General features: G+C 41.2%; 1 protein-coding gene across 1 annotated transcript in view; it reads right to left on the bottom strand.

The window, feature by feature from the left end:
- Positions 1-5061: 5061 nt before the first annotated feature.
- Positions 5062-25277, bottom strand: part of LOC124777118 (alpha-tocopherol transfer protein-like) — a 138825-nt gene continuing 118609 nt past the window's right edge. Inside the window, exons 5-7 of the mRNA XM_047252404.1 lie at positions 24487-24597; positions 14773-14923; positions 5062-7158 (exon numbers count right to left, since the gene is read on the bottom strand). Coding sequence (XP_047108360.1) covers positions 7115-7158; positions 14773-14923; positions 24487-24597 — 306 coding nt within the window. The 3' untranslated portion in view covers positions 5062-7114. The remainder of the gene's footprint in view (positions 7159-14772; positions 14924-24486; positions 24598-25277) is intronic.

Below are 25277 nucleotides of genomic sequence, written 5' to 3' on the forward strand. Positions count from 1 at the left end.
TTTTATTTACGATTAGAGGGAAGCTTCACTGGAAGGAACATGGGGGAGTATTTTGTAGTATAAGTCTATTTTATGAAGGGAATGTTAATTTCATGTAGGAATGAGGCAGTGTGGTAGCTAAGTTCCTGGTGTGGGTGTTGTGCGTTTGCCGTGTGAGAGCTATGGAATATTGGGGATCATAAGTCCAAGGTTACTCCATAAAAAGAGAACAATGGACGTTTATCAGTAGTGAACAGTGCAAATCTTTGTAACAGTATGAACAATAAATGTTTGAAGTCAAAATAAAAAAGCAAAGGACACCGAAAGCAAATGGGCCATATTTATACGCTGAAAACAGCGTCAGGACTGTTACTTGCACTTCCCAACAAGTGTTAATAATTACTTATACTTAACTGTTTTCCTATACATTATTGTATTCATTTTCATTCACGTTTCTGTACTTGTTTTTCTATTCTTATTCTATGTCCGTAATTTCTGGTGCATAGCAATATGCTTTTGTTGTTGGTATTTACGTAAACGTCTGAGGCGAAAATATCGCCATGCACGAAAAATATTTTGATTCAGATGTAAACTGTATGTAGACTTTGGGCGATAGAAGCTGGAAATATTTTTGTTTTCACGTTGTGTATGTACAGTGCGAAGAAAAAATGCCGCACTTCGCGGTCAACATCTCAGTTCAAGACAAAAATATATCTCGCAAAACCTAGTTTCGCCAATAGGTTTAATAGAAATGCGATACAAAAGACGAGGCTCTGGCAACGCTGTAACTGCATGCAGCTTGGCCAGGAACAGGCGGTATGAACTCTGCACTGGACCGGAGCTGTCCCGTTATCTCAGCGAGGCGAGGCAGTGCCGCGAGGAACGAGTATGCATCCTCCCCGATGTTCGAGTCGCGTTCACGCCAATTTTTTTTGTTCTCAGTTAAAGCGTCAGATTGTACCCAATTTACACCTTCACAATGCGGTGTCTTTTGTATTTGTTTCTGTTACTGTTACCTTTCCAGACGTTAAGACATAATGCGCAGACGGAACGACCACTTTTTTTCGTCCATGACGCAAATAAAGCCAATAGAAAATAATAGTTTATACAGTAACATCGTCTCTGTGCAACGAGGTACAAAAAACACAACAGGCAGGCTACGCTAGACTGCACGTTATGCTACACCCAATAATTCAGTTCTGTGTGTTTGACTCTAGGCTTAACTTCACAGAGCCGGTTTGTACATGTACGAGCAACGTTCACTTTAGGGAAGATATTCTTACATTTGCAAACACTTGGCACTACGCAACATACTTGCATCCACCATTTCTGAAGCAGCACGCAAGCAAGCCACTAGGTCCTGTATATCCGTGGATGGAGTATTATAAACCTGTTCTCTTAAGTGTCCCCACAAATAAAAATCTAGTGGATTAAGGCCCGGGCAAGGTGGAGGCCAGATCATTGGATCTCCACGACCAATCCATTTCCCTAGATACGCTTTATTAAAATAGCTACACACATTGTAAAGTATGGCGGTGCACCATCATTCTGGAACCGTAGATGTCGCCATAGACCAAGTGAAACGTTTCCTAACGTGTCAGGCAAAATATTGCAAAGAAAAATACGACACAAGAGCTCATTCGGCTAGTCCAGAAAAAGTCAGGGACTCAAAAGCACGCCTCCCATGAGTCCAGCCCACTGATTTATGCCAAAGTGTGCGGGTGACATGTGGGTTGTGGTCCGATCAATAATGGCTCCTGTGAAGGTTGGAAATACCTTCGCAAGTGAAGCTAGATTCGTCAGTCCCTATCACGTTATTTATAAAACGTTTGTTATCTTCCACTTGGTGCAAAAACTATTCACAACGCTGTACTCGTCCAATGTGATCTTCTGACCACTGGTGTTAAGTGTAGTGATAACGTATGGATGCAGTTCTTCAGTTCTTCATTGTGCATCAACCAGTCTTCGAGACATGTGGAACTGCCTTGCAACATCACGGGTACTTGGCTGAGGAGAATCGCTTCCTATCTTTGTGTAGTAACATTAGTCCTTGGATGACATCTGTCCATTACTTGTGGATGAAGATTACCAGTTCCTCGAAGACGTTGCTCTGGGCAATGAAAAATTCTTATTGAGATGGCGCCATTGAGGGTACTGTGCAGCTCATGCGCGATCAGCAGCAGCTTGGTTATCGGATGCAGCTGGCACCGAAGGAATACCGTCGTATTGATCCTTAACGTATACCATCGGGAAACCTCCCGACATGAACTTGACAGGACCAGTTATAGCTGTGAATTGCGCTGTTGGGAGATACTTGCATGCAGTTCAATGGATTCAACTGTCATATGATACGATATTGTCATGTGACAAAATTATGTCCTGTTTATAAACAACGAGGACTAGAGAGCTGACATCTAAACAATGAAAAAAGGAAACTGGCAGATTCAAACCATAGCTCCACGGTGGAAATGGGTTTGTTGTCTCAGCAGTCTAGTCAGTGAACTACTACAGTTGGTATGGTACTGCAGTTTGATACATGTTCCTCTGTACATTCTGATACACAGCATGATGTGACAGTGCTGCCCACTCCTCGTTTTCATACCTGTGTTTTCAAAATGCAACCGATCTGACTTTGCTAGATAAATTTTTGTCGTTAATCTAGATGAAGAAACGCGTGCAGACCGCCAAGTAGAACATTATTTTCTTCACCGTGTATATACGAGGGCTATTCGGTAAGTAAGGTCTGATGGATCGCAAATAGGAACCACAGCGAAAATCAAAACTGTTTTCTTTGCAACAGTTAGCTACACCTTCCAGCTACTTCACATAGTCGCCACTCTGTCCGAGACGTGTGTAGTAGCATTATAAGAACTTTCCAGTACCCTCGTCATAGAAGGCAGCAGCCTGGCGTTTCTGCCAAACCTGTAAGCAGATCTACGGCTCGTCGTCTGTGCCAAAATATTGTCTTCATAGAGATGAAAATCAGAAGGAACCAAGTCCGGTCTGTACAGTGGATGATCAAACACTTCCCATCGAAAAAGCTGTAGCAGCCTCCTCATTGCCTCTGCAGTGTGCGGCCGAGAATTGTCATGAAGAAGAAAATGCATGACAGTTACGTCGTGTGGGCTGCACGAAATCAGGCGAAATCTCTCATTGGCACCCAAACTTGGCGGAAGACGCTGATTACTAGACATCTTTACGCGCGCAATGTGCGATCAGAACTGAAAAGAGAAACGTGACACAATCGACAGGCATACTAGAGGCACTGCACACCACATCTACACAAGGCTTCATCGGATTCTCATTACAGTTTACATTTCGCGATCGACTGAAGCTTACTTTTCGAATAGCCCTCGTACATTCATTTTATGTTTTTCATGTATTGCTGAAGATGTCTGTCACTGGCTCATGAAAGGCTGACACATGTTTAAGTAGGTGATAATACTTGTTTATGTATGCTGTTTCTTCTCAGAAGAGTTTTCAAATACACAGTACCATTTCTACCACTGGAAAATTAATACCTTTATCCACAGAATGATCCAAATACTGACAATTTGAGAACTTTAAGAAAGCTGTGAGACATGCCAAGGTTTAGGGACTTACCAGCACTATGGCTATACGAAGTGTAGATGATCCGTGCGGGACAAACATGGAGCGCAATTATTTCAATGTGAGTCGAAAGACGATGTAGGTTTCTATGTCTACATCTACATAGATATTCCGCAAGCCACAGTAAGGTGCGTGATGGAGGGTACCCGGTGCCACTACTTGTCATTTCCCACTCCCGTTCCACTCGCAAATACAGCTAGGAGAAACGACTATCTGTACGTCTCTGTATCAATGCTAATTTCTCGTATCTTGTCTTCGCGGTCCTTGTCCACGATGTGTGTTAGCGGCATTACGGTCTTTCGGCAGGCAGCTTTAAATGCTGGTTCTCTACATTTTCTTAACAGTGTTTCCCTCAGGGATTGCCATACGAGTTCCTGAAGCATCTCCGTAACACGTATTGTTCGAACTTACCAGTGACAAATCCAGCAGTCCTCCTCTGAATTGATTCGATGTCTTCCTTCAGTCTGACCTGGTACGGATCCCAAACACTCGAGCAGTACTCAAGAATATGTCGCACCATCGTCCTATATGCAGTCCCCTTTACAGGTGATCCACTCCTCCCAATAAATTGAAGCCGACCATTTGCCTTCCCTACCACGGTTTTCACATGTTCGTTCCATCTCACATCACTTTACAACTTTACATCCAGATATTTAAAAGACTTGACTGTGTCAAGCTGGACACTAGTAATACCTTTTGAGGATTATTACAGTCTGTATATTGACTAACAACACGTATGAGTATGATATGATTTGAGTGGGAAGAAAGAACAACTTTTTTGAGTCATACATAAGAATTTGAAACGACATACTGCACTTAAGCCACTTAATCTGTATCATCACCTTATGTCCTAATGTTCAACAACTTCTGCTCAGCACATGTGTATTTATTTTTCCACGAGAATGATCTCATATGGTATTCTAGGTAATACAACACTTTCATGAACTGAACACATTATTGATTGTAAAAGAGTAAAAGCTGTTCATGGAAGGGTAAACAGACCACAACTTGGCTCTGCTGTAGTAGATCAATGGCAGCACTGGGAAACTGTCAGTTTTATAAATTACTCCTTTAAAAATTACAAGGAGGTCAGATTACTCAGCAACTGTACAGAGATATAAGGCCTTGTGTGTGACACATGTAACATAGTTATACAGTTAACACACATGTGTATTTGTAGTAAATATTTGGACTATAACTTTGTATCTTAAGACTGTGAGAATATGCTTTAGTGTTACTTTCCTTTTCTTACATCTGATAAATACTTTTCAAATTTAAATAAAATACCGTTTAGTTATTTGCCCTTGTTTCTTAATTCACTATGACTGTGTACAATTATCTGCAGTTTTGTTGTGTAGTGGAAGTTATAGGCACTCTTCCCTTGTCATAGAATAGATAGAGAATTACAGGACAAGGTATTATGACATTTAAATATCCACAGACTGCCTGTTACACACTTATAATTCTTGTGATTATATCTTTATTAAACATAACAAATTAATTTCAGTACATCTGCTGTAACAGTAAAACAATTCTACAAACAATATAGATATAAGATTAGAAAACAAACAGTTGTGAACTACAACATGCTTTACAATTCGTTCTACATTGCGTATCAGAAGTTTCACATTAACTTATTTTGTCAGAAATAAATTAGATAATAGTGGCAAGACGACATTCCACACATCTGAGAGCACAAATATGTCTGCTTTTGCAGCTTAATTCTTTGACTCTGTTGATCTAGAGGGTATTTCAGGTCAACAAAAGCAACTGCTGTGTTGCACTATTCACCTACTAACAAAAACTGCAAGGTAATAAAAGCCCGCTTAAGTACAAAAACTTTGTAGTCTACCCTACTAATACAGAAAAGTACTAACTCAAACATTTCACGAAATTTCCACTGTTTCACAACTCTAAGAGGGTGTACTGTATTATACACTATTTCTAATGTCAATGTTTTAACAGTTTTGTGGCAATACAGTACAAAATTTCAAATTTATTAATCAACAGTCTGCATCGTATGCGTTAGAAGAGGATATTGTCAACATTACATGTAACTTAAGATGGCTCAAATGGTTCAAATGGCTCTGAGCACTATGGGACTTAACATCTGAGGTCATCAGTCCCCTAGAACTCAGAACTACTTAAACCTAACTAACCTAATGACATCACACATATCCATGCCCGAGGCAGGATTCGAACCTGCAACCGTAGTAGTCGCGCGGTTCCGGACTGAAGCGCCTAGAACCGCTCGGCCACCACGGCCGGCTGTAACTTAAGAAACTTTAAATAAGTTGATGGTCTCTTAATAATAATAGTTAGAATACTACAATTCTGTTGCATTAGAGTTACTGTTCACAAGTCCCCATTTCATAAATATTACCAAGAGCAATATAATTTCATACATTATAATTGTTAGTAAAGTTTTCTGATGGTCTACTGTTGCATCTAGTGGGATTAAAGTGAAACAGGAGAAGTGTAATAAAAGGTTTGGAGATATGTAAATTTTGAGACAAACTAAGAGACATTTAATTATGGTCACTTTAACATTTAATGTACATTTACGCTGCCCTTTAAATGCAATTTTAATTGCTGAATCAAAACGCTTATGGCAACATTTTCTAGTTGTTCTCTACCCATACAACACATAAAATATACAGTTAGTACAATCTAAGTGAGCGTCTAAACAGATACCAGCAAAGCGTCATTGGAAAATGATTGACAACTGTTGCAGTAGACCATCCAGTCAAAATAGCTTCATTTCTAAACGTATGCACACTGAGTAATGAAATGCCATTAACTTGGTGACATGTACAAGTCATCATTTCCTGATGACACTCTAAATAGAAAGACCTTGCAATACATAAAACATGGAGACATTTGGTATAGTGTGATAGTGTGAATAAGTCCTCCTGAAGTCAGGGATATTTGCAGTTCTACGTTTGGTCTGATAATTGTATTTTCGACTATGAAAAAAATCGTTGAAAACGCATTTATACAAAAAATAAGAGAACTTTAAGTACCTTTTAGCAAGAAATTACCACTAAAATCATAGGAGAGTCGAACTTTGTTGCTGGTCACAAAATCTGGGAATGTATAATGGCATTATTGTTGAGGAAATAAATACATAAAAAATAACAGGGTACCATGATACGAAGTTATAGTAGCTCATGGTACAAAAACTGGAAGACGCTAATAGTTTATCTATAAAATAATTTAAATATTTCCTTACTCTGAAAAAATATAGTAATTATAGAATAATTTTTTGCTTAAGTTTGTTCGCAGGAACTGTCTTGTATGGGTTAGCAAGGAAACCCCCACATGCACTCTTTTTCCGAGAAACTGAAGAAGTGAAATCACAGACACAGGGAGAGGGAACTACTCTTATGTCCACTCTGGAGACCTCTTAACACTTGGCGGTGCGGAGCGCTTGCTACTGGCAGAGCGGCGTTGGGCTCAGTCGGCTGCGCGCTGCACATGCGGTGCCTGCGGTCTCAGGGTTGGCGGGTCGGCTCCCACGCGTTGTTTACGTCGAGGCGTCCTTCCTGCGGTAGCCTTGTGAGCGCCGCTCTGAAACGATAAAGCCAAGTGTGTGAAATGTGCCATTCAGCGCCATACACAAATGGTATAGCATGCGTTGCTACCTAGTACCCTCCACATATGCCCTCCTACCCCCTTCTCTCTTAACACTGAGCACGAATAGAGAATCCTGCTTCGATTTCGCAATTTGATTCCAACACTGATGTGGGTTGCAGTCTAAAGCAATCCAACTTCTCTGGTTGTCAGCTCTTACGTATACCACTTCTAGCTCACGATTGGAAACGTCCGTTCTTTGCACGACACCACGTAGTTCAATGAATTCCCTTGTAACCTTATTCTTGAAAGCAAGGTTTTCGTTAAAATAATCATTTGACCAGTAGCTGTTAGCACAAACGTCATTCAGTATCTATGGTAATGAGAGAGTGGTTGCTAAGATTTTATTTTATTTAATTTCTTGCATTCTGGCACCACACATTACTACAAAAGCGTCAGAGGGAGTGAGGCTGAGTTGGTGCCGTTTATCAACGCATGTCTCTTAGAGAAAATCAACAGAAAAACTTATCTTTAAATTACGAATTTAAATGTTCGCTGTTTCAATCCTATATCTAACTCAGTATTTTGGTAGCCAACTTATGATGCATGGCGGAGGGTTCTTTGCATACCCTCTTTTCCGTTTCAGTCTCAAATAACATTCAGGGAGAACGGTTACTGATAAGGCAGTCGGCACACGCGACGAGTTAGCTAACGCCGACCTGTCGCTCCACGAGTTTTGTGACGTCACTTCCTAGTATTTCATGTTGAAGTACCATTTCGCTACGTGAAACACAAATTCCCCAATATTTCAGCGACGTGTCACGTAAAGTAGAAACAATAGGAAGCAAGAATGCTCCCTACATCAGAAGCACAAAGCTCGAAACCTGCAGAAAGTAAGAGCCATTTTGTACTTGTGGTGTTCAGTTGGAGCCAATATTATGAGGGTTTTATGTCGTATCTTAGACCACACGATTACATGCTGTTTCTAAGCACCAGCACACAATGTCTCGAGAACGAATCATTATTGGTACTATTTGTTGTAATAAAGCGACGGGAAACGTCATATTACTGGTTACAGGATTTTCATATTTAGTTATTATCGGGTTATAATTCCCGTATGATCAGCGTAAGCCACTTTAAGGCAATGGTACATTGAACATTCACGGAAAACATGTCGTTTCTGTTACGATATGTTATAATTAAATATGAATTTAAAACATTTCGGCGAATAAAGCCTATAAAAGACTGTAACATAAAACAGATTGTCGTTTATCACGGAAGCTATGGTCTAAGAAAGTGAGTAGAGGCAGCATGTTAAGGAAGAGAGATGTTGTAGTTACAGGGTTCGAGTCTCGTTGCATCCAATTTCTTTTTCACCTTCACGTTTTCCAAAAAGGTTGTCGGACTTTCTAACGAAATTAATAGAAATAATTTCTGTAATATTTGATGCTACTTAAATGTAAGTACTTTCTCCGTCACGAGCGAGTTAGTTTGATTTAGTGAACTTTTATAAGATCGTGTCGTTACCGACTGGTCATGTATCTTTCCTTTCTATCTTTGTACATGTTTACGGATATTGAAGTTTTTATTTATTTGTGCCACTGACTGAAAAACATAACCAGTTTATGGTCAAGGGAGGAAATGTGCCGTTTAATAGACCTAACGTAGGAATTTTACGCACGTCCATTTTCTTGAACAAACTATATTGTTTGAGAGCCAAATAAATCCGACAAGAGCCGCTGGAGAGCGTTCAGACCGCAAAATCACGTTACCCTGATCATCGTGCGTATCTAAGGTGCTGTGACATTGGATATCCCACCTGCGTGCACGACAACAATAGCTGCGTGGCCCCGTGTGTCAACGGCTTAAGGCGCCATGTGAGTATGAATCCTTCCATTTTCACTTTCATGGTCTTTTCGCGATGTATGCGCAGGAGAAATCATTATACAGTGTGTTTATAAATGAATATCGGGGTTTTAACGCTTTATAATATTTATTATATTAAACTTACAGTTATAAATGATATGTCAAATGAAAGAGCAACACAAACAGTTTTACCAAGAACCTTATAATTGTTCAATGTGAGCACTGTTTGTCACACGGCACACATTAAGTCTATTCCGAGTTCTTCCCAAACGTTGATAAATGTGTCTTCAGTGATTGTAGCAACAGCCGCTTCAATCTGGTTTCTTAATTCAGGGAGGTCTGCTGGTAACGGAGGCACGTAGACACGATCCTTGATGAAGCCCCAAAGGAAAAAATCGCATGGCGTTAGGTCGGGTGAACGTGGAGGCCATGCAAAGCCAGCCCTGCCATTGGGGCCTCTTGCTAAACTCGGCTGTAGGCTTTGTGTGTGCCGTGTGACAAATGGTGCTCACACTGAACATTTATAAGGTTCTTGGTAAAACTGATCGAGTTGCTCTTTCATTTGACATATCATTTATAACTGGAAGTTTAATATAATAAATATTATAAAGCGTTAAAACCTCGATATTCATTCATAAACACCTTTTATTTGTTGACTGTTCTAGGACGCCATGTTTTCAGAATTTTAACGGTAAACCACGACGAGATGCACAGTGCCTCCCTTTAGCGTCTGCCACTGGAGTTTTAGGAACGTCCTTGCGATACTTCCGCACTTGCTAAATGAATTTATAATGAAAGGCGCTGTTTTTGTTAGGTTTTTCTCTGCTGCCAATTGTATCGATTAGGGGACCTAGCCCGACAGACAGCATTGAACTGCCAGTGTTATGAGGCTTTTGTAAGCTACATCCTCCGTGATCAAAATGTGTCTTGGAGTTGACTGAACTGATCAATTTTACGCAGACCATCAACAAAACCATGGTGAAGGTTTTTGTTGCTGCGAACGTGTTTACTTGAGCCTCTTCTAGTCGCAGTCTGCTGTTGCTCACTAGGAGAATACCGTTTCAATGAACCTCAGTCTTGCGTCTGCTTTTCTGCGATTAGTTTTTATGTGGTCGCTCCAAGTTAAATCACTTAGTTAGAAAACTATGTGATATTTTAAGAGTATGGCGGCTTGCGGTGATTGTTCAGAATTCGCGCAATCATACAATAACGAGTCTTTCCGTCTACTTATACGCAGCCAGTCAAATTTCCTTGCGTTGAACGTCAGATGCTGATGCCTGCATCAAGTGACAATCCTCTGCAGGTCTTTCTGCGTTTCGCTAAAATTTTCTAGAGTTTCGACTTCTCTATATGGGGTGGCGAGGAACATCCGGAAAGCCTGTAAGGGTTTTGCAGGATACGCTGTGCTGAGAAAAAAAAATGTGAAGAAAAAAATTCGGTATGTTGCGCCGTTTCCGAGGTAATTAGCGTTGGAGTTAGCGGATCAGGCCGCTGAGCGCACAGATTCAAGAGGCCCGACAGATGCAATTGCTATCAGTTGTCCTCACTTAGCAGATGACAGCGTACGAGAATGCCCAGCTTTTGGCTCTGGTTCGATACCTACCGTCGTCCCATGTCCAACTTTTGTATCGCTCACCTGTTCCGTTTTAGGAAACGGAAAATATTTGGCGACACCGTCTATGGTGGGCCGCTTGTATTTGCATGCGCAACGTCCTGACTGGCTAACTTCAATGCTGATTAACTCTGAAATAGTAGAACATACCGAATTTCTCTCTTAAAAATTATTTCTCAGTACACCTACCCTGCAGCACCCTTACAAGCTTTTCAGGCTGTTCCTGATCACCTTGCATACAATTGCATCATTCGCAAAAAGGCGCCACGTTACTTTTTAAATTTATTGCGTCTCTCCGTTCTGAATGACATGCCGCGTTCTATTTGATAGGAACTCTTCAGTCCAATCACAAAGTTAGTCCGACATCCTGTCTCAAATTTTGTTGATTCGGACACAATGGGGAGATGGAATGGAACACGGCATTAACTTGGGCGCTACTGTCTGCTGCGTTCTGGATCTCGCGGACGAACGGAGCGATCTGAGTTTCACACGATCGTGGCTTACTGAATGTATGTCGATTCGTATAGGAGGAATTTTCGGTCTGCTGAAAGGTCGTAAAACAAAAGTATATAACGCGTTCTAAAATTGTACAACACACTGACATCACCGATATTGGCCTACAGTTGTGTGTTGCCTGCTCGAAGACACTTCTTGAAAGTGGGATTTATCACGCATTTTTCCAATCAGAACACAGTCGGCATACGGACCGTGCATTTGAAAGTCAACATTGATCGTGCCGAGTTCAACGCTCAGAAGCGATGTGGCTTTTGTATACGGTAAGCGTGTCTCAACTTCAGTTGTAGGCTGTATCTCGCTCTCAGACCAACAAGTTTGTTTACTAAATGGGCGGGCGTAAAATCCTACGTCACCTCTATTAGAACGCTAATTTCGTCCCTCGTCCATTGCTAGTCATGTCTTTCTGTCTGTAGCATACATAAATAAGAACTTCAATATCAATGGACATGTTATAAGGGAAAAAGGAAGTTCCATGTACAATCAATAAGGACATCCGCTTACAGAAATTCCATTGCAAATAGAGCGATACAAATTTAAAATAGTCTTCCACTTCAAACAAAAAGTATTTCCCCGTTCCTCATTTTTCAGTAAAAACGTAAGGTAATTCATATTTGACCGCTGTTTCTATTCAGTAGCAGAATCTTTGCAACATGCGAAATACAAAACTAAGCAATAAAGTTCAAAATATCTTACTAGAACTAGTGCACGTTTTCTTGAACACAAAGCCAATCGAGTACATTCACTTCCGAGAGAGACCGCACTTATATTTACATAACATCGAATGTTATAGGCTACACTTGTATTAAATTATCAAGAAAGTCTCGGAACCTATTAGAAAACGCGAAGCCGAGTAAAAATAAGTTGGCTGTAGTGAGACGTGAACCTGTAACACATCGCTCTCGACTTTGTAACTTTTGCAGCTTCATTCACTGCGCTACAGTAAACTTCTATAAGCTGCGAGCTTGTCTCGCATATTATAATTTTCTGATGGCTTAATTGCAGATACGCTATTAACTGACTTTCAATTATAACAGATCATCCCAAGTAGAACGTGTTTCTGATGGATATCCATTATGCCTTTGTCCTGAAACGGCATATTTTCGTAACGCGCAAATTAAATTTCGAAACTTATTTAACCACCAATACGGCTTTTCTCGTCGTTTCATCACAACAAATGATACCAATAAACAAGGGGTTTTCGAGAGCTGGTGCTTTGAAACGGGATGTATTCAAATGGTTCAAATGGCTCTGAGCACTATGGGACTTAACATCTGTGGTCATCAGTCCCCTAGAACTTAGAACTGCTTAAACCTAACTAACCTAAGGACATCACACACATCCATGCCCGAGGCAGGATTCGAACCTGCGATCGTAGCGGCCACCGGGATGTATTCACAGGATATAATATAAAACACACCGAATGTGGGCTTCATCTAAAACCCAATATGTGGTCTTCAGACTGAAGAGAGATGGCGTGCACGTGATGTAGGTGGCGTTCTTGCATCTCACTGGCCTACGTTCAAACGTACGTTCAGAATATTCGACATGCTCATACTGCTCTACACCAATGGTAGTCAACGCGGTCCTTACCGGCCACTGGTGCGCGTTACGACTATGATAGTGGATGACAGGGGTTTTAAAAACAGTTTCCTTACATTTTCATAAAATTTTGACGTAAAGTATCTGGTACGTAATGAACTGTTAAAGCACAGAGAACATTAAAAGAATGATGGTGAAGGTGTTCATTGGTGTGGAGGTGGTTAATAGATCCTCTTCTAACAGTAGGGACCGAGCGAGATGGCGCAGTGATTAGCACACTGGACTCGCATTCCGGAGGACGACGGTTAATTCCCGCGACCGGCCATGCTGATTAAGTTTTCCGTGATTTCCCTAAATCGCTCCAGGCAAATGCCGGGATGGTTTCTTTGAAAGGGCACGGCCGACATCCCTCCCTAATCTGATGAGACCGATGACCTCGCTGTCTGGTCTCCTCCCCAACCCAACCGAATCCTAACAGTAGGGTGCTCCTGCTCGCTGAAAGGGCGAACCGTTCCTTAAGCCGTCAGCAGCACACGGACCGTGCATTAGTACTTCAACATTTAGTATCCCGAGTTTGTCGTCATATCGTCGAAAAAAAGCGCGTTGGGGAGTCTTTCCGAACGTGTAGATCAGTAATAGTCAACCTTTTTTTATCTAGCGACCACTTTTGTATCTCTGTTATTAGTAAAATTTACCAACCGCCCACTGGTTGTACTGTAATGGGGACTTACAAAGTATGGCAGTAACTTTACATTAAAAAGTTTGTAATGCAGAGTTACAGCAACTTAAAGCATACAACCATTTTATAACCAACAGATGTACAAAAGTGGGCGTTAAGGTTGACTATTCCTGCTGTACACGTACGGAAAGACCCCCAATGTCTGTTTTTGCCACCATATGACGCCAGAAACCCGGGGCGCTAAGTGTTGACGTACGAATGCACATCCCGTGTGCTGCCGGCGGCTGACGGAACATTCCTCTTTCAGTGAGCAGCAGCAGATTTCGGACAGAAGAGGATCAAATAAACGCGTTCACAGCAATGAACACCCTGACCACGATTTTGTTGATGTTCTGTGCACTTTAACCGCTCAGCTCAATCGTCATCAGAAACATTTTAATCATTAACCTGACTTAATTTAGTTCCTATGATCGAGTAATGCTGCACTGTTCTCACCCACTCGGAGCCACGTAACACTAAGTAATGACTGTTATCGTAAAAATACCCTAACGAAAGCAGCCAGAGGCGAATGTCCCGCCCCCGTCAACGGGAGTTGGCTTCATACACGACAGGGGTGCCTGTGTCTCAGTCAGTTTCCGTACGAATATTCAAAAGGGAACTACATGCAAAGGGCATCTGGAGTTGTATGCCTCCCAAAGGTCATTGCTCACAGCGCAACAGATAGTTTCTCATCTTTGTTGGGTCAAACACAGAAACTTGACAGTGGGTGACTGGAAGCGTGTAGAGTGCTCAGGCGAACCGCGTCTGATCGAATGATGCAAGGCATCGTGTGGATCAATAACCGAATGAGGCTTTTAAAACATAATGTGGAGAATTTAATTCAGGCCAGAAATGCTTCGCCACTTTTCTTTCATTTAATGGACTTTTTTTCTGCCTGTTGATAATGATTATATAGTGGACATTTTCCTCTTCCAATATGACAGCCATATTTACGGGGTTGTGGGCATACGTTCCTGGTTTGACGAGCACTGAGGCACCCTTCGAATCTCGACTGGAACGCTAAATTATGCGATATTAACCTCTATAAAATACGGCCGGGACCATGTGGAAGTGCTTGTGAAACTGAAACGACATTCCCGCAATTTGGTGTCTAACAATCGACAAGTGGCTACCGCTGGACATTTTTGGCCACACTAGTTCGTCGGCTTGATGCCATTATCAAGGCTGGAGGCGGTACTGCTCGAGATTAGCGTGACGTCTCCCGGAAGTGACCGATGTTTTGTCCGCTGTGCTTATCTCCTCTGACACGAATTGTATCTTGCCTTTGGCGTCCGCGTGGTCTTGTGACTGTGTGTCTGGCGCCCAGATAACTGAGCTGATAAAAGATACCGCGACATACCTTCGAAGATGTCTTCGTAGGCCTCGAGCAGCTCTATCATGCGGTCGGCAGGCGGAGGCGGCAGGTTCATGATGCCGCCCAGCTCTGTGGGCAGCGCCTTCACCTCGATGTGCTCCAGCAGCGAGCCGCGGTCGCGACCGTGGAAGTGCAGCTGTAACGCAAAACACAACACTCTGTACACACTTCACAAGACTACCACTATGACCAGGGCAAAATTACTGTGGCAACAGAGAAAGAAGCAGAAAGCAGTGAAATATACAGCTATAAAACTCTGACAGTCTGTCCATAGATATCCGACAGGTAACACTGTTTTCTGATGCCAGTTAAACATGTTTCTCCATAACAGGACCTTCTGCACCCAAGAGGAATTCCTGAATACTAACTATAATTAACCAGCTAACCAACTGCGACCAAAAATAACTGCGTAACTGCGACCAAAACTAACTGCGTAACTGCCACCAAAACTAACTGCGTAACTGCCACCAAACCTAACTGCAACTACGATTAACGATGATTTTATTACAGCATTACCACAGTAGTTGCAAGGAAAAAATTTTCGGAAAACGAAAGGTACGTCGTTACCTGCAGGAAATTTTTTATCAAATTCACTTAACCGGTTTCAACAGATCAGTCTTTCATACTCAGAAATTATGTAAATGATTAAATAACGGGTAAGCCAATGTCGAATAAGGACCAGACGATAAAGGCATCTTTCGTTGAAGGAACAATGAAGTGCAACATCGCAAATAATATGTAATAAGGGCAACCAACAACAACCAAAGACGGTTGGTATTAATGTATTATTTGCGATGAGATAGTGTAAGTAGGCTGTCTAGGTTAAGTACGCTGTTTAGGTTTTTATGTTGGTAGCGTCACGTAGCGCTCTGTATGAAAATCACTGGCTGTGCTGTGTGCAGTCTGTGGCTGGTTGGCATTGTTGGAATATTCGCTATTGTAGTGTTGGGCACTTGGATGTGAACAGCGCGTAGCGTTGCGCAGTTAGAGGTGAGCAGCCAGCAGTGGTGGATGTGGGTAGAGAGATGGCAGAGTTCTGAGAGCGGACATCTGGGCGTGTGTCCATCAGAAAGAGTAAATTTGTAAGACTGGATATCATGAACTGATATATTAATATGACTTTTGAATATTATTATGGTAAATACATTGTTTGTTCTCTATCAAAATCTTTCATTTGCTAAGTATGCCTATCAGTAGTTACTACCTTCAGTAGTTAGAAACTTTTATTCAGCTGGCAGTATTGGCGCACGCCGTATTGCAGTAGTTTGAGTAACGAAGATTTTTGTGAGGTAAGCGATTCATGAAAGGTATAGGTTATTGTTAGTCAGGGCCATTCTCTTGTAGGGATTTTTCGAAGTCGGATTGCGTTGCCCTAAAAATATTGTGTGTCAGTTTAGTGTTGATCAGAAAAAGTAGAGAGAAATGTCTGAGTACGTTCAGTTTTGTTCAGCTGTTTGAAAATCAAATAACGTAGAGGTTTATCAACACAGTCATTCGTAATATTTCTAAGGGGACGTTTCAACAGTTTCTTGGCTACTGTTCGTCGCGTATATTACGTACTGTTTCCGATGTGACATTCTGTTGGTTTATGTTCATCGCATATTTTGTGTGGGTTTGCAATGTCACACTTCATGGTTCCTTTAATGAAAAAAAGTCTTCATTGTTTGCGTTTGACGTCTGCTTTCCTATTTCTAACTTCCGAAGGTAACAGATTAACCTGTTGAAACCGGCAAAGGGAATTGAATAAAAAATATTGTGCAGATTTTTAGATTTTTATTTTGGTGAAAAGACTCGCTAAGTAACTACAGTAACTTACTGTGGCACGAACGTTTTCATGAGGTCATTTTCTTAAGATCCAAAAGGCGACTGCCGATTATAATGCGAGAGTTCGTAAATACTATATTTGGAATTTACGAGTAAAAGCGTTCTTATACATCTTATGCTTACGTGTTAGAACAATTCAGAATGAGAAATTTGTCCATACAAGCAGTAGAAATGTTATTGTGTGCCATGGTTTCTACACTTTTATAAAGGCTATGGCACCTGTTTCACCTGGCATACATTTAGAAAGAAAAGGGGGATACTTTAACAATTTTCCTCTGTTGCTCCCCGTGCATTTACACATTTCCCTGCCAAGAAGTAAAGCTCCTTATTCAAAACTAAAGTAAAATATAATTTATCTCATAGGGGTATGACCGAGCGAGGTGGCGCAGTGGTTAGCACACTGGACTCGCATTCGGGAGGACGACGGTTCAATCCCGCCTCCGGCCATCATGATTTAGGTTTTCCGTGATTTCCCTAAATAGCTTCAGGCAAATGCCGGGATGGTTCCTTTGAAAGGACACGGCCGATTTCCTTCCCCATCCTTCCCTCACCCGAGCTTGCGCTCCGTCTCTAATGACCTCGTTGTCGACGGGACGTTAACCACTAATCTCCTCCTCCTCATAGGGGTATGAAACGGAACAATCACATAGGTTCTGGCGAAGGTAAAACTTCGGTTTACTGGTAGAAGACTACAGAAATGCTGCCAGTCTACAAAACAGATTGCTAAAAGATCACCCATGTGACCCATCCTAGAATATGGCTCCACTGGTCACAGGTTTGCTTCATCCATCAAAGTGTACCAAGGAGTGTTGACGAAACTGAACCGGCAGACATTTGAAAATAGACTCACACTACCTCAAGAAATCCATCTTAGAAACCTTCAAGAACTAGTTTTAAATTGTGAAACTAGGAATATGTTACAACCCCGCACTTGTAGCTCCCATAGCCGTAGCTACAAGACTAGATTAGTTACAGCAAACACGGAGGTGTTTAAACAGTTATTTTTCCTGCGCTCCCTGCGTGAACAGAACGGGAAGAACCCGTAATAACTGGTACAAAAGGAAGAGCGCTCTTCCATGCACTTCACAGTGGCTTGCAGAATATGGATATAAATGTGGATATTTGAACGATGACTAAATGAAGTGTAAGTTAATTTATCGGATTCAACCGTTATAAGCGTTAGATTTCACTAAAGTAATAGCTATGGCTTAAGATTAATACGTAAGAGAAAACTGTCATTGATATCCGAATCAACCAAATAAGTCCAAATAATTAATCATTAACACGAACAATGTGTAAAATTCTCTGTCGTCGTCAGTGTAGAAATATCACACTGTATACCAAATTACTTGATTTTAGATTTGTTTCCTACACATCTGGAAACGTTAATAAAGGTTTCCTATTATTCGTTTCACAGTTTATTACAGATGGTGTGAACAGCTCTGTACATTAGTCAAAGCCTCACGATTTTTATTTGTGAACTTACGACAGTTCCGAATATAAGAGCGCATTTTCATAGGTTCATCTGTGCTATTGAGTTAAGTGTAACTCCGTACACAATGATCCAAGTGTATGTTAAGCCGATGGGAAGGAGAAGAATGGGTAATGCACGCAGTAACAAGTCTGATACGTTTTTCATTGCAGTTACAACTGATATATTCGTACGCTACGCCCTTTACTAAACTACGAGTAGGATGACCCCACTGGGTCTCTTCCATATGAGGTATCAGACGCCATAGCAAAGTAGAGAACCCCAATGAAGGAGCAATACGACAAATAACCGAAAACCTAAAAAACAGTAAGGCTTTCGGCGAAGAGTAAATTGCATGAATGCTAATAAAGAATGGAAGACGACTACTGGTTAAAATAATTACGGAACTGTTAAAGAATGTTGGGGAGTGTTAGAGATTGCCTGACGACTGGAAAATGGCCGTAATCTGCTCTATATTAAAAACGAACAACTCCCTGGTTGTGATAATTATAGAAGACTTACCTCCTCCATGTAAGCTACAAAATTCCACCTCTGTGTCTACCGAGGAGAAGATCCCAAATGCAGAAGCCATTATAGGGACTATCAACGTGGTTTCAGAAGGGAAACAGATCAACTGTAGATCTGATTTTAACACTCAGACTGGTAACCGAGAAAGTTTGGGAACATAACGCTGACATTCAAACGGTTTTACTGACTTATGACAACATACATCGGGGCACTATCACCAATGTTTGACAGCATACACAGAAGCACTATCACTAATGTCTTGAAAGAGTTACCGTTTCCACAACAGTTAATGCTTCTCGTACTGATGTGTTCAGGAAAACGTATTGCAGAGTAAAGATCGATACAGGAATGCCAGAGTATTTTGAAGTCAGGACTGGTCTTTTAATTTAATTTTAGAAAAAATAGAGAACGCCAAAAACTGAGCCCGGCTGGAACAAGACACAATAAATCAGCTTGCATATGCGGACGATGTTGTTCTAGTAAGCGGTAGTGAAGGAGACTTGCAGCTCGAGACTAGTTCTTACAGAACTAGTTCCAGGAAAGCACGGTTACATATTAATAAGGAGAAAACTGAGTATACGGCCATGAGCAAGGTATCCAGTGATGGTTGCCCATGGATCAGATTTTAAAACAATAGACATACGTATTTAAAAATATGGTAAGAACTTTTTGCGAGCAGAATAGAATGGTTATCCAGATTAACGCAAGGACCGCAATGGCGTGTAGACCATTTGTTCGCTTACGAGATGTGCTGTGCAGTGAAGCAGTTTTGAGAAGGTTTAAAATAAAACTATACCAGTGTGTGATTCTCCCGGTAGCTCTATGAGTCTGAAACGTTTACATTAAAGAAAATTGCTAAACGAAAACTGCCAGTTCTCGAAAGAAAGATATTAAGGAAAATATTTGGCCCCAAGTGGGAAACCAAGTCACAGGAATGGATGATATTAAAAAACGAGGGACTGGTAGAACTATGCACAAGCAGACATCGGCTGAAGGATGAAGAAAAGGAGACTGACGTGGGCAGGGCACCTGACTGGGATGGAAGAGGAAAGACTATCGCGAGTAGCGTTCTCAGAATACGGGGGAGGCAGAAGGCGCGGAGGAAGGCCACGGACAACATGGAAGGGTGATATCAATGGAAAAACGGAGACGATGAGCCTGGGAAAGGAGAATGGCCTCCAAAACTACGGTACGGGATGAGACTATTTTTATCAGTGCCCAAGCGATCTACATTAGTCGCTACAAATTCTACACAGTGATTTTAAACCCATGTTATAGCATCTTAACATGCCTGTTTAATCTAAAAATTTGTGACTTACTACCTAACCGTTTTACCGGCAATAGCTGCCTGTAGTTTTATCTGTACCTATTGTGTCTTAATAATGTATTACCTGAAGGTATTTTCAGTTTTATCAGATCTAGGGCGGTGCTGGACGCTAAAACGAATAAAGAAGAACAAAAGAGAGAAGACAACAAAGATCGTAATCTTTAACTTGGTAAGAAAACGATGCATTTCAAATCTGAATGCCGTGCAGGCCTTTATTGGGTTCGTAGAGTAGTGATCTGACCATATGATGGTGGAAAAATTTACAACGGAGCAATGCAGAATGACACATGTCGTTAGGATGTTTCTCAACCCTCGTCGTCTATTTCTGTCACTGTAACGCTACATACGTGAGAATTTTGTCTCTAAACACCCATTAACATGTCTGTAACACCTTTGATAATCCTCAGACCTCAAACGTGTAGCAAGAGAAGGTTTCAATTGTACTGACCCACTAACTGCGGGTCCTTGGGAAGCATCAGCCGTTGGTGAAATCTAGCATGTCTGACAAACCGCATTCGAACGTGGCCTTTCTTGTGAAACTACCTGTTGCTCTAGTTTGGTCGTTCACTTGGACAACATGAATTAATATTTAGACCACATGAAATATTACGTGACGTACTATTTGAAAAAAAATTAAGTAATAGCGCTATAACTGGAATTTCCTGGCATTAAAGTGTGCTGGACTGGGCATCAAACATGAACCCTTACTAAACGCGCCCATTGTTCCTGCGAGTAAGCTATCAGGGCACCACTGCTGACTCATTCAGTTTCATTACTATAGTTGTTTCCATCTACTGTCCTAAAATTCAGGGCTATGTAGTACTTTCTTCCGGGAACAAACAGGAATGTCCACAGTACCGTCTCTGAATTCTCCTGAGAAGCGTTCCTAAAAGCATATTGCATTAAACCATTGGTGGTTATAAGGTTAAACAAAGTTGTATCGAGTTTCTTGAAAATTCCAGAATGAGATTTTCACTCTGCAGCGGAGTGTGCGCTGATATGAAACTTCCTGGCAGATTAAAACTGTGTGCCCGACCGAGACTCGAACTCGGGACCTTTGCCTTTCGCGGGCAAGTGCTCTACCATCTGGCAGAGGTAAAGCTGTGAGTACCGGGCGTGAGTCGTGCTTGGTAGAGCACTTGCCCGCGAAAGGCAAAGGTCCCCAATTCGAGTCTCGGTCGGGCGCACAGTTTTAATCTGCCAGGAAGTTTCTTGAAAATTTCCACTTTTATCGACAAGTAATCGTTTCGAAGCACTGCTTCATAAATTCGCTTTGTTAATTATGCATCTTCATTTGTAATGTCAAGTAACATTCCAACTATGGAAGTTGTTTAAACATATGCAATACATTTTGATATTTTGTAATTTGCTACACAATCCTAGTAACAACAGGAAGATCTACTCAGAGAGTAACGTACTTTTACATATTAACATCGTGTCTCTATCCAGTGTTTACAAAGTGCACGCCGGCCGAAGTGGCCGTGCGGTTAAAGGCGCTGCAGTCTGGAACCGCAAGACCGCTATGGTCGCAGGTTCGAATCCTGCATGGATGTTTGTGATGTCCTTAGGTTAGTTAGGTTTAACTAGTTCTAAGTTCTAGGGTACTAATGACCTCAGCAGTTGAGTCCCATAGTGCTCAGAGCCATTTGAACCATTTTACAAAGTGCACGCGTAGTTTAAGTACATCCCGACAAATTGGCAACTCACCCTCAACATAAACACCCATTGTTGCATGATTAAAAGAAATCTTTCAAATGGTTCTGAGCACTATGGGACTTAACATCAGAGGTCATCAGTCCCCTACACTAAGAACTACTTAAACCTAACGACATCACACACATCCATGCCCGAGGCAGGATTCGAACCTGCGACCGTAGCAGCAGCGCGGTTCCGGATTGAAGCGCCTAGAACCGCTCGGCCACAGCGGCAGACTATTGCATGATTACACAATTGCAGAAAATGTACTGGAAAAAGTCACATCGATAAAATATCTACTAGTATGCTAAGAGACCGATTTAATTTCGAAGGAGACCCGAAGAAGAGAAGCGCGTTTCATTACAGGTTCATTTAGTAACGGCGAAAGCGGCAACTGCAAAGGCAGATGCTACAGGAGAGGCGTTCCGCGTCGTGGAGTGATTTACAGTTGAAACTGCGAGAGCCAACGTCACTAGAAGAGAGGGGTCACTTTGGATAATGAGGATGAAATTATCTTCAGAAACATTCATGTACCGTTCGGTAGTCACCGTGCCATCAGGGAACATTTCGCCGGGTATTCCGTACTGGAATAAGCCTCATACTAATCCCCATCATGCCCCGAGAGTTGGCCAGTTTGAACGTCGTAACGCAAATCGTTCAGAAGGTATGATGATTTTATTTCATATAGTTCTATAACTGTTACCCTGTAAATGCTTTAAGGTACTGTTTCATTTCTACATTTGTTTACAGTTGACCAATATCAAAGGTTTAGTTTCTTATTTATAGCTCACTGCCGTAAAGTTTTCTGTTTCCTATTTCCATGAATATTCATCAAATATTTCTATAGTTCAGTGGTCAGTAACTGGCGCATATTAAACCAAATGTTGTCTATTTCAACCTACTATTCTGAATGGACTTTACACCCAGACAGTAGCAAACAACAGTTGACAATAGCCGACAGTCTTCTTAATGACGTTCCAGTAAATATCTGGGTGTAACACGCGTTTGAGCTACGATTAATCCATTACATGTGACTTACGGCACGAGTTTGAACCACTACAAGTGGATTACACGAGTTACGGCTATGACAATGTGTTGTTTCCATCAAGTTCACTTCGTGGAATAAAGAAACGCAGTTAGTGTTAAACGTCCGTAGATTTCCAGGTAATTTGGGATGAAGAATTGGGCAATAGGTCTTTTATATAGGAACCATCCAATATCTCCCTGTGATATGGAGAAACCACGGAAAACTTACAGACAGTTTGCGCTTCACACGTTCAGCGTCCGGGTCGAGACGCTCACACATATCGCAGAAAGAAATTAGCTCTCTGGTTCTCAGGTCTCCTTTGTTCAATGCTTCGTACAAAACCTAACAACAGCAATACATTAAAGAATAACTCTGGGCACTTTCTCAGTATGACAGTGTTGTAAGTACAGTATGCAGAGTGCAGTAGTGTCATCCAAGATTAGTGTTATCTCGAAGTTGTTAACAGCGACAACGGTCACAAAAATATTTCAACATTGTGGCAACCAATAGCAGCGCCCAGGTCACTGAAAAGACGACAGAAGTAGGTTACTGTCCCACAAAGCGACAAAACTATTGCCTAACTGCAGTGCCTTTTGGTTCAAGCGTCTAATACACGGTCAATGCTCAACTGCTGTCTCCCTTTGAATTTTATTACTGTACTGTAATAGTCCTGAAATTCGTTTTCAGGGTTTTCCATAATGTTATGCAATATCTCTACCCAGGCTCAGACGAACAGCGAAACGATCGGGCTCCAAAACCTACGTCTGACCATAAAACATTGCCCACACTTTATCAAGAGAACGTCCAGACAGTTCCTGAAACAATGCCGCAGCAAACTTTTGCATCATCGTCTTTCAGTCCAAATTAGAGTTGCTCCCTTATTGAGTATCTAAAGGCTACATTGAGTCCAGTCTACCCTCCTTGTCAGCTCTCGTAATCAGTTTCCCTTAGGTGAAAGCGACTTTACTTCAGATGTGTTTATAGTCATCCCTAATTTTTACTGCAGAATGTCTTTCTAGGCACGTATCATTGTCTTATTTTTATTATGTAGTAACTTGCCGTCTGCAATTTGTGAGATAATCTTTTGGCAAACATACTAATGTCGACTTCTGGTAATTTTTCATGACGGCCTGTACCTTAACGGGAAGGATATTTCGACGCATATGAATGGGTAGAAACGTTCTTTGATTTCAGAAAGACGTTCAGTTCTATTCTAAACAACCGGATGAGCCAGGGAGGCAACAATAAACATCGTCTCAGAGTTGTGAATGGTTCGAAGAATTAAAACACAATAGAGAGCAAATGAAACACTGAGTTTCCCCTAAAGAGGGGTAGGAGAATCGCTAATGCTCTCAATCTACATAAAACTTTTTTCTTATTTTAAGTAGCACTTACAGACTTCGTTGACTGCGGAAAGTAACCTCGCCGAAGGGTGTAAAGAAATGCACAATAACTTAGTGTTGCCAATATGTGAGTTGAATGGCGCTTTAATTTAAATTTGAAGAAATGCAATTAAATACCTATAACTAAGGACTCGGTAGCATCCAATTAAAACTTTTTAACACATAATATCGCTTAAATTTTAAGGGTAATGTTGCGAAGGTGTATGGAACGGGACGAGCATGTGAAATTAGCGATATGATGGTAGGGTGGGCAAATGGAGGAAATTTTCTCGTGTGTTTCTGAGAAAGTGTAGTCCATTTCTAAGGAAAATTACAGGAGCAGGAAGTCGTATTCGCCTGCATTTTTCAAACAAAAATAGTAATTAGATATTCATCCGTTAACTGCTACTGGCTACAATCATCTTATTATGAGTGACAAATTTACCCTGTGCCTCAGTTTCTCCTTGATAAATGGCTTGAAGATGGCGAAGACCATGTTGAAGATGTAGGGCTGGTTAACAACGTGGATGGCTTTCAGTCGGATAGGTATACAGTCCTGAAACAAAACCATATATTTCTTTAAAAAATAGCCAGTACAGTTTGGCGCTGTAAACTAGCATAATGTCTACAAAGTTTTCACTTTTTAACCTAAGCCGGTACAATTCCCCTTTGAATATTAAATCCAGTCTGGAAAAAAGTCACTGCTTATCATCAGATTTGGTTACCTAGCAGAAACGCTACATTTAAAGCACTATAGAAAGTATGGAAATTTGTGCCGATCGAAAGGTATCCCCTTGCTTAATCGCAAAGTGATTACATGTATTTAAGGGTTTCTTGGCAATCTTTTACTGCTGCGCCTTGGCAAAGTCAAAACAATCGAAGTATGGAAAGAATTTAGCAAAGCCCTTATACTTTCATTACATCAGGTATAGGAAAGTTTCTAAACCTATAGTTTTTGTCTTCAGTAATCTAAAAACAAATGCCGAAAATTTTGGTATTTAAGATTCAGTTCAAGATAATATCTAACTGAAAACCTAAGATCAAATTAAAGAGGGGGAAAAGGAAAGCCTAAAACATTCGAGCCAATGCATGAAAACATGCATTAGACAGTCAAAGTCGTCCTCTGTGACCAAGATAAAGCCGTCTGTTAATACTGGTTACTCCAACGAAAAAAAAAAAAAAAAAAGTTAATTTCGCTCTTACCAAACAGGAAACACTTATGTTAACAAGAAATTA

The sequence above is a fragment of the Schistocerca piceifrons genome, chromosome 2 (genome assembly GCF_021461385.2).
Source record: "Schistocerca piceifrons isolate TAMUIC-IGC-003096 chromosome 2, iqSchPice1.1, whole genome shotgun sequence".
In the NCBI taxonomy this organism is placed as follows: Eukaryota; Metazoa; Arthropoda; class Insecta; order Orthoptera; family Acrididae; genus Schistocerca; species Schistocerca piceifrons.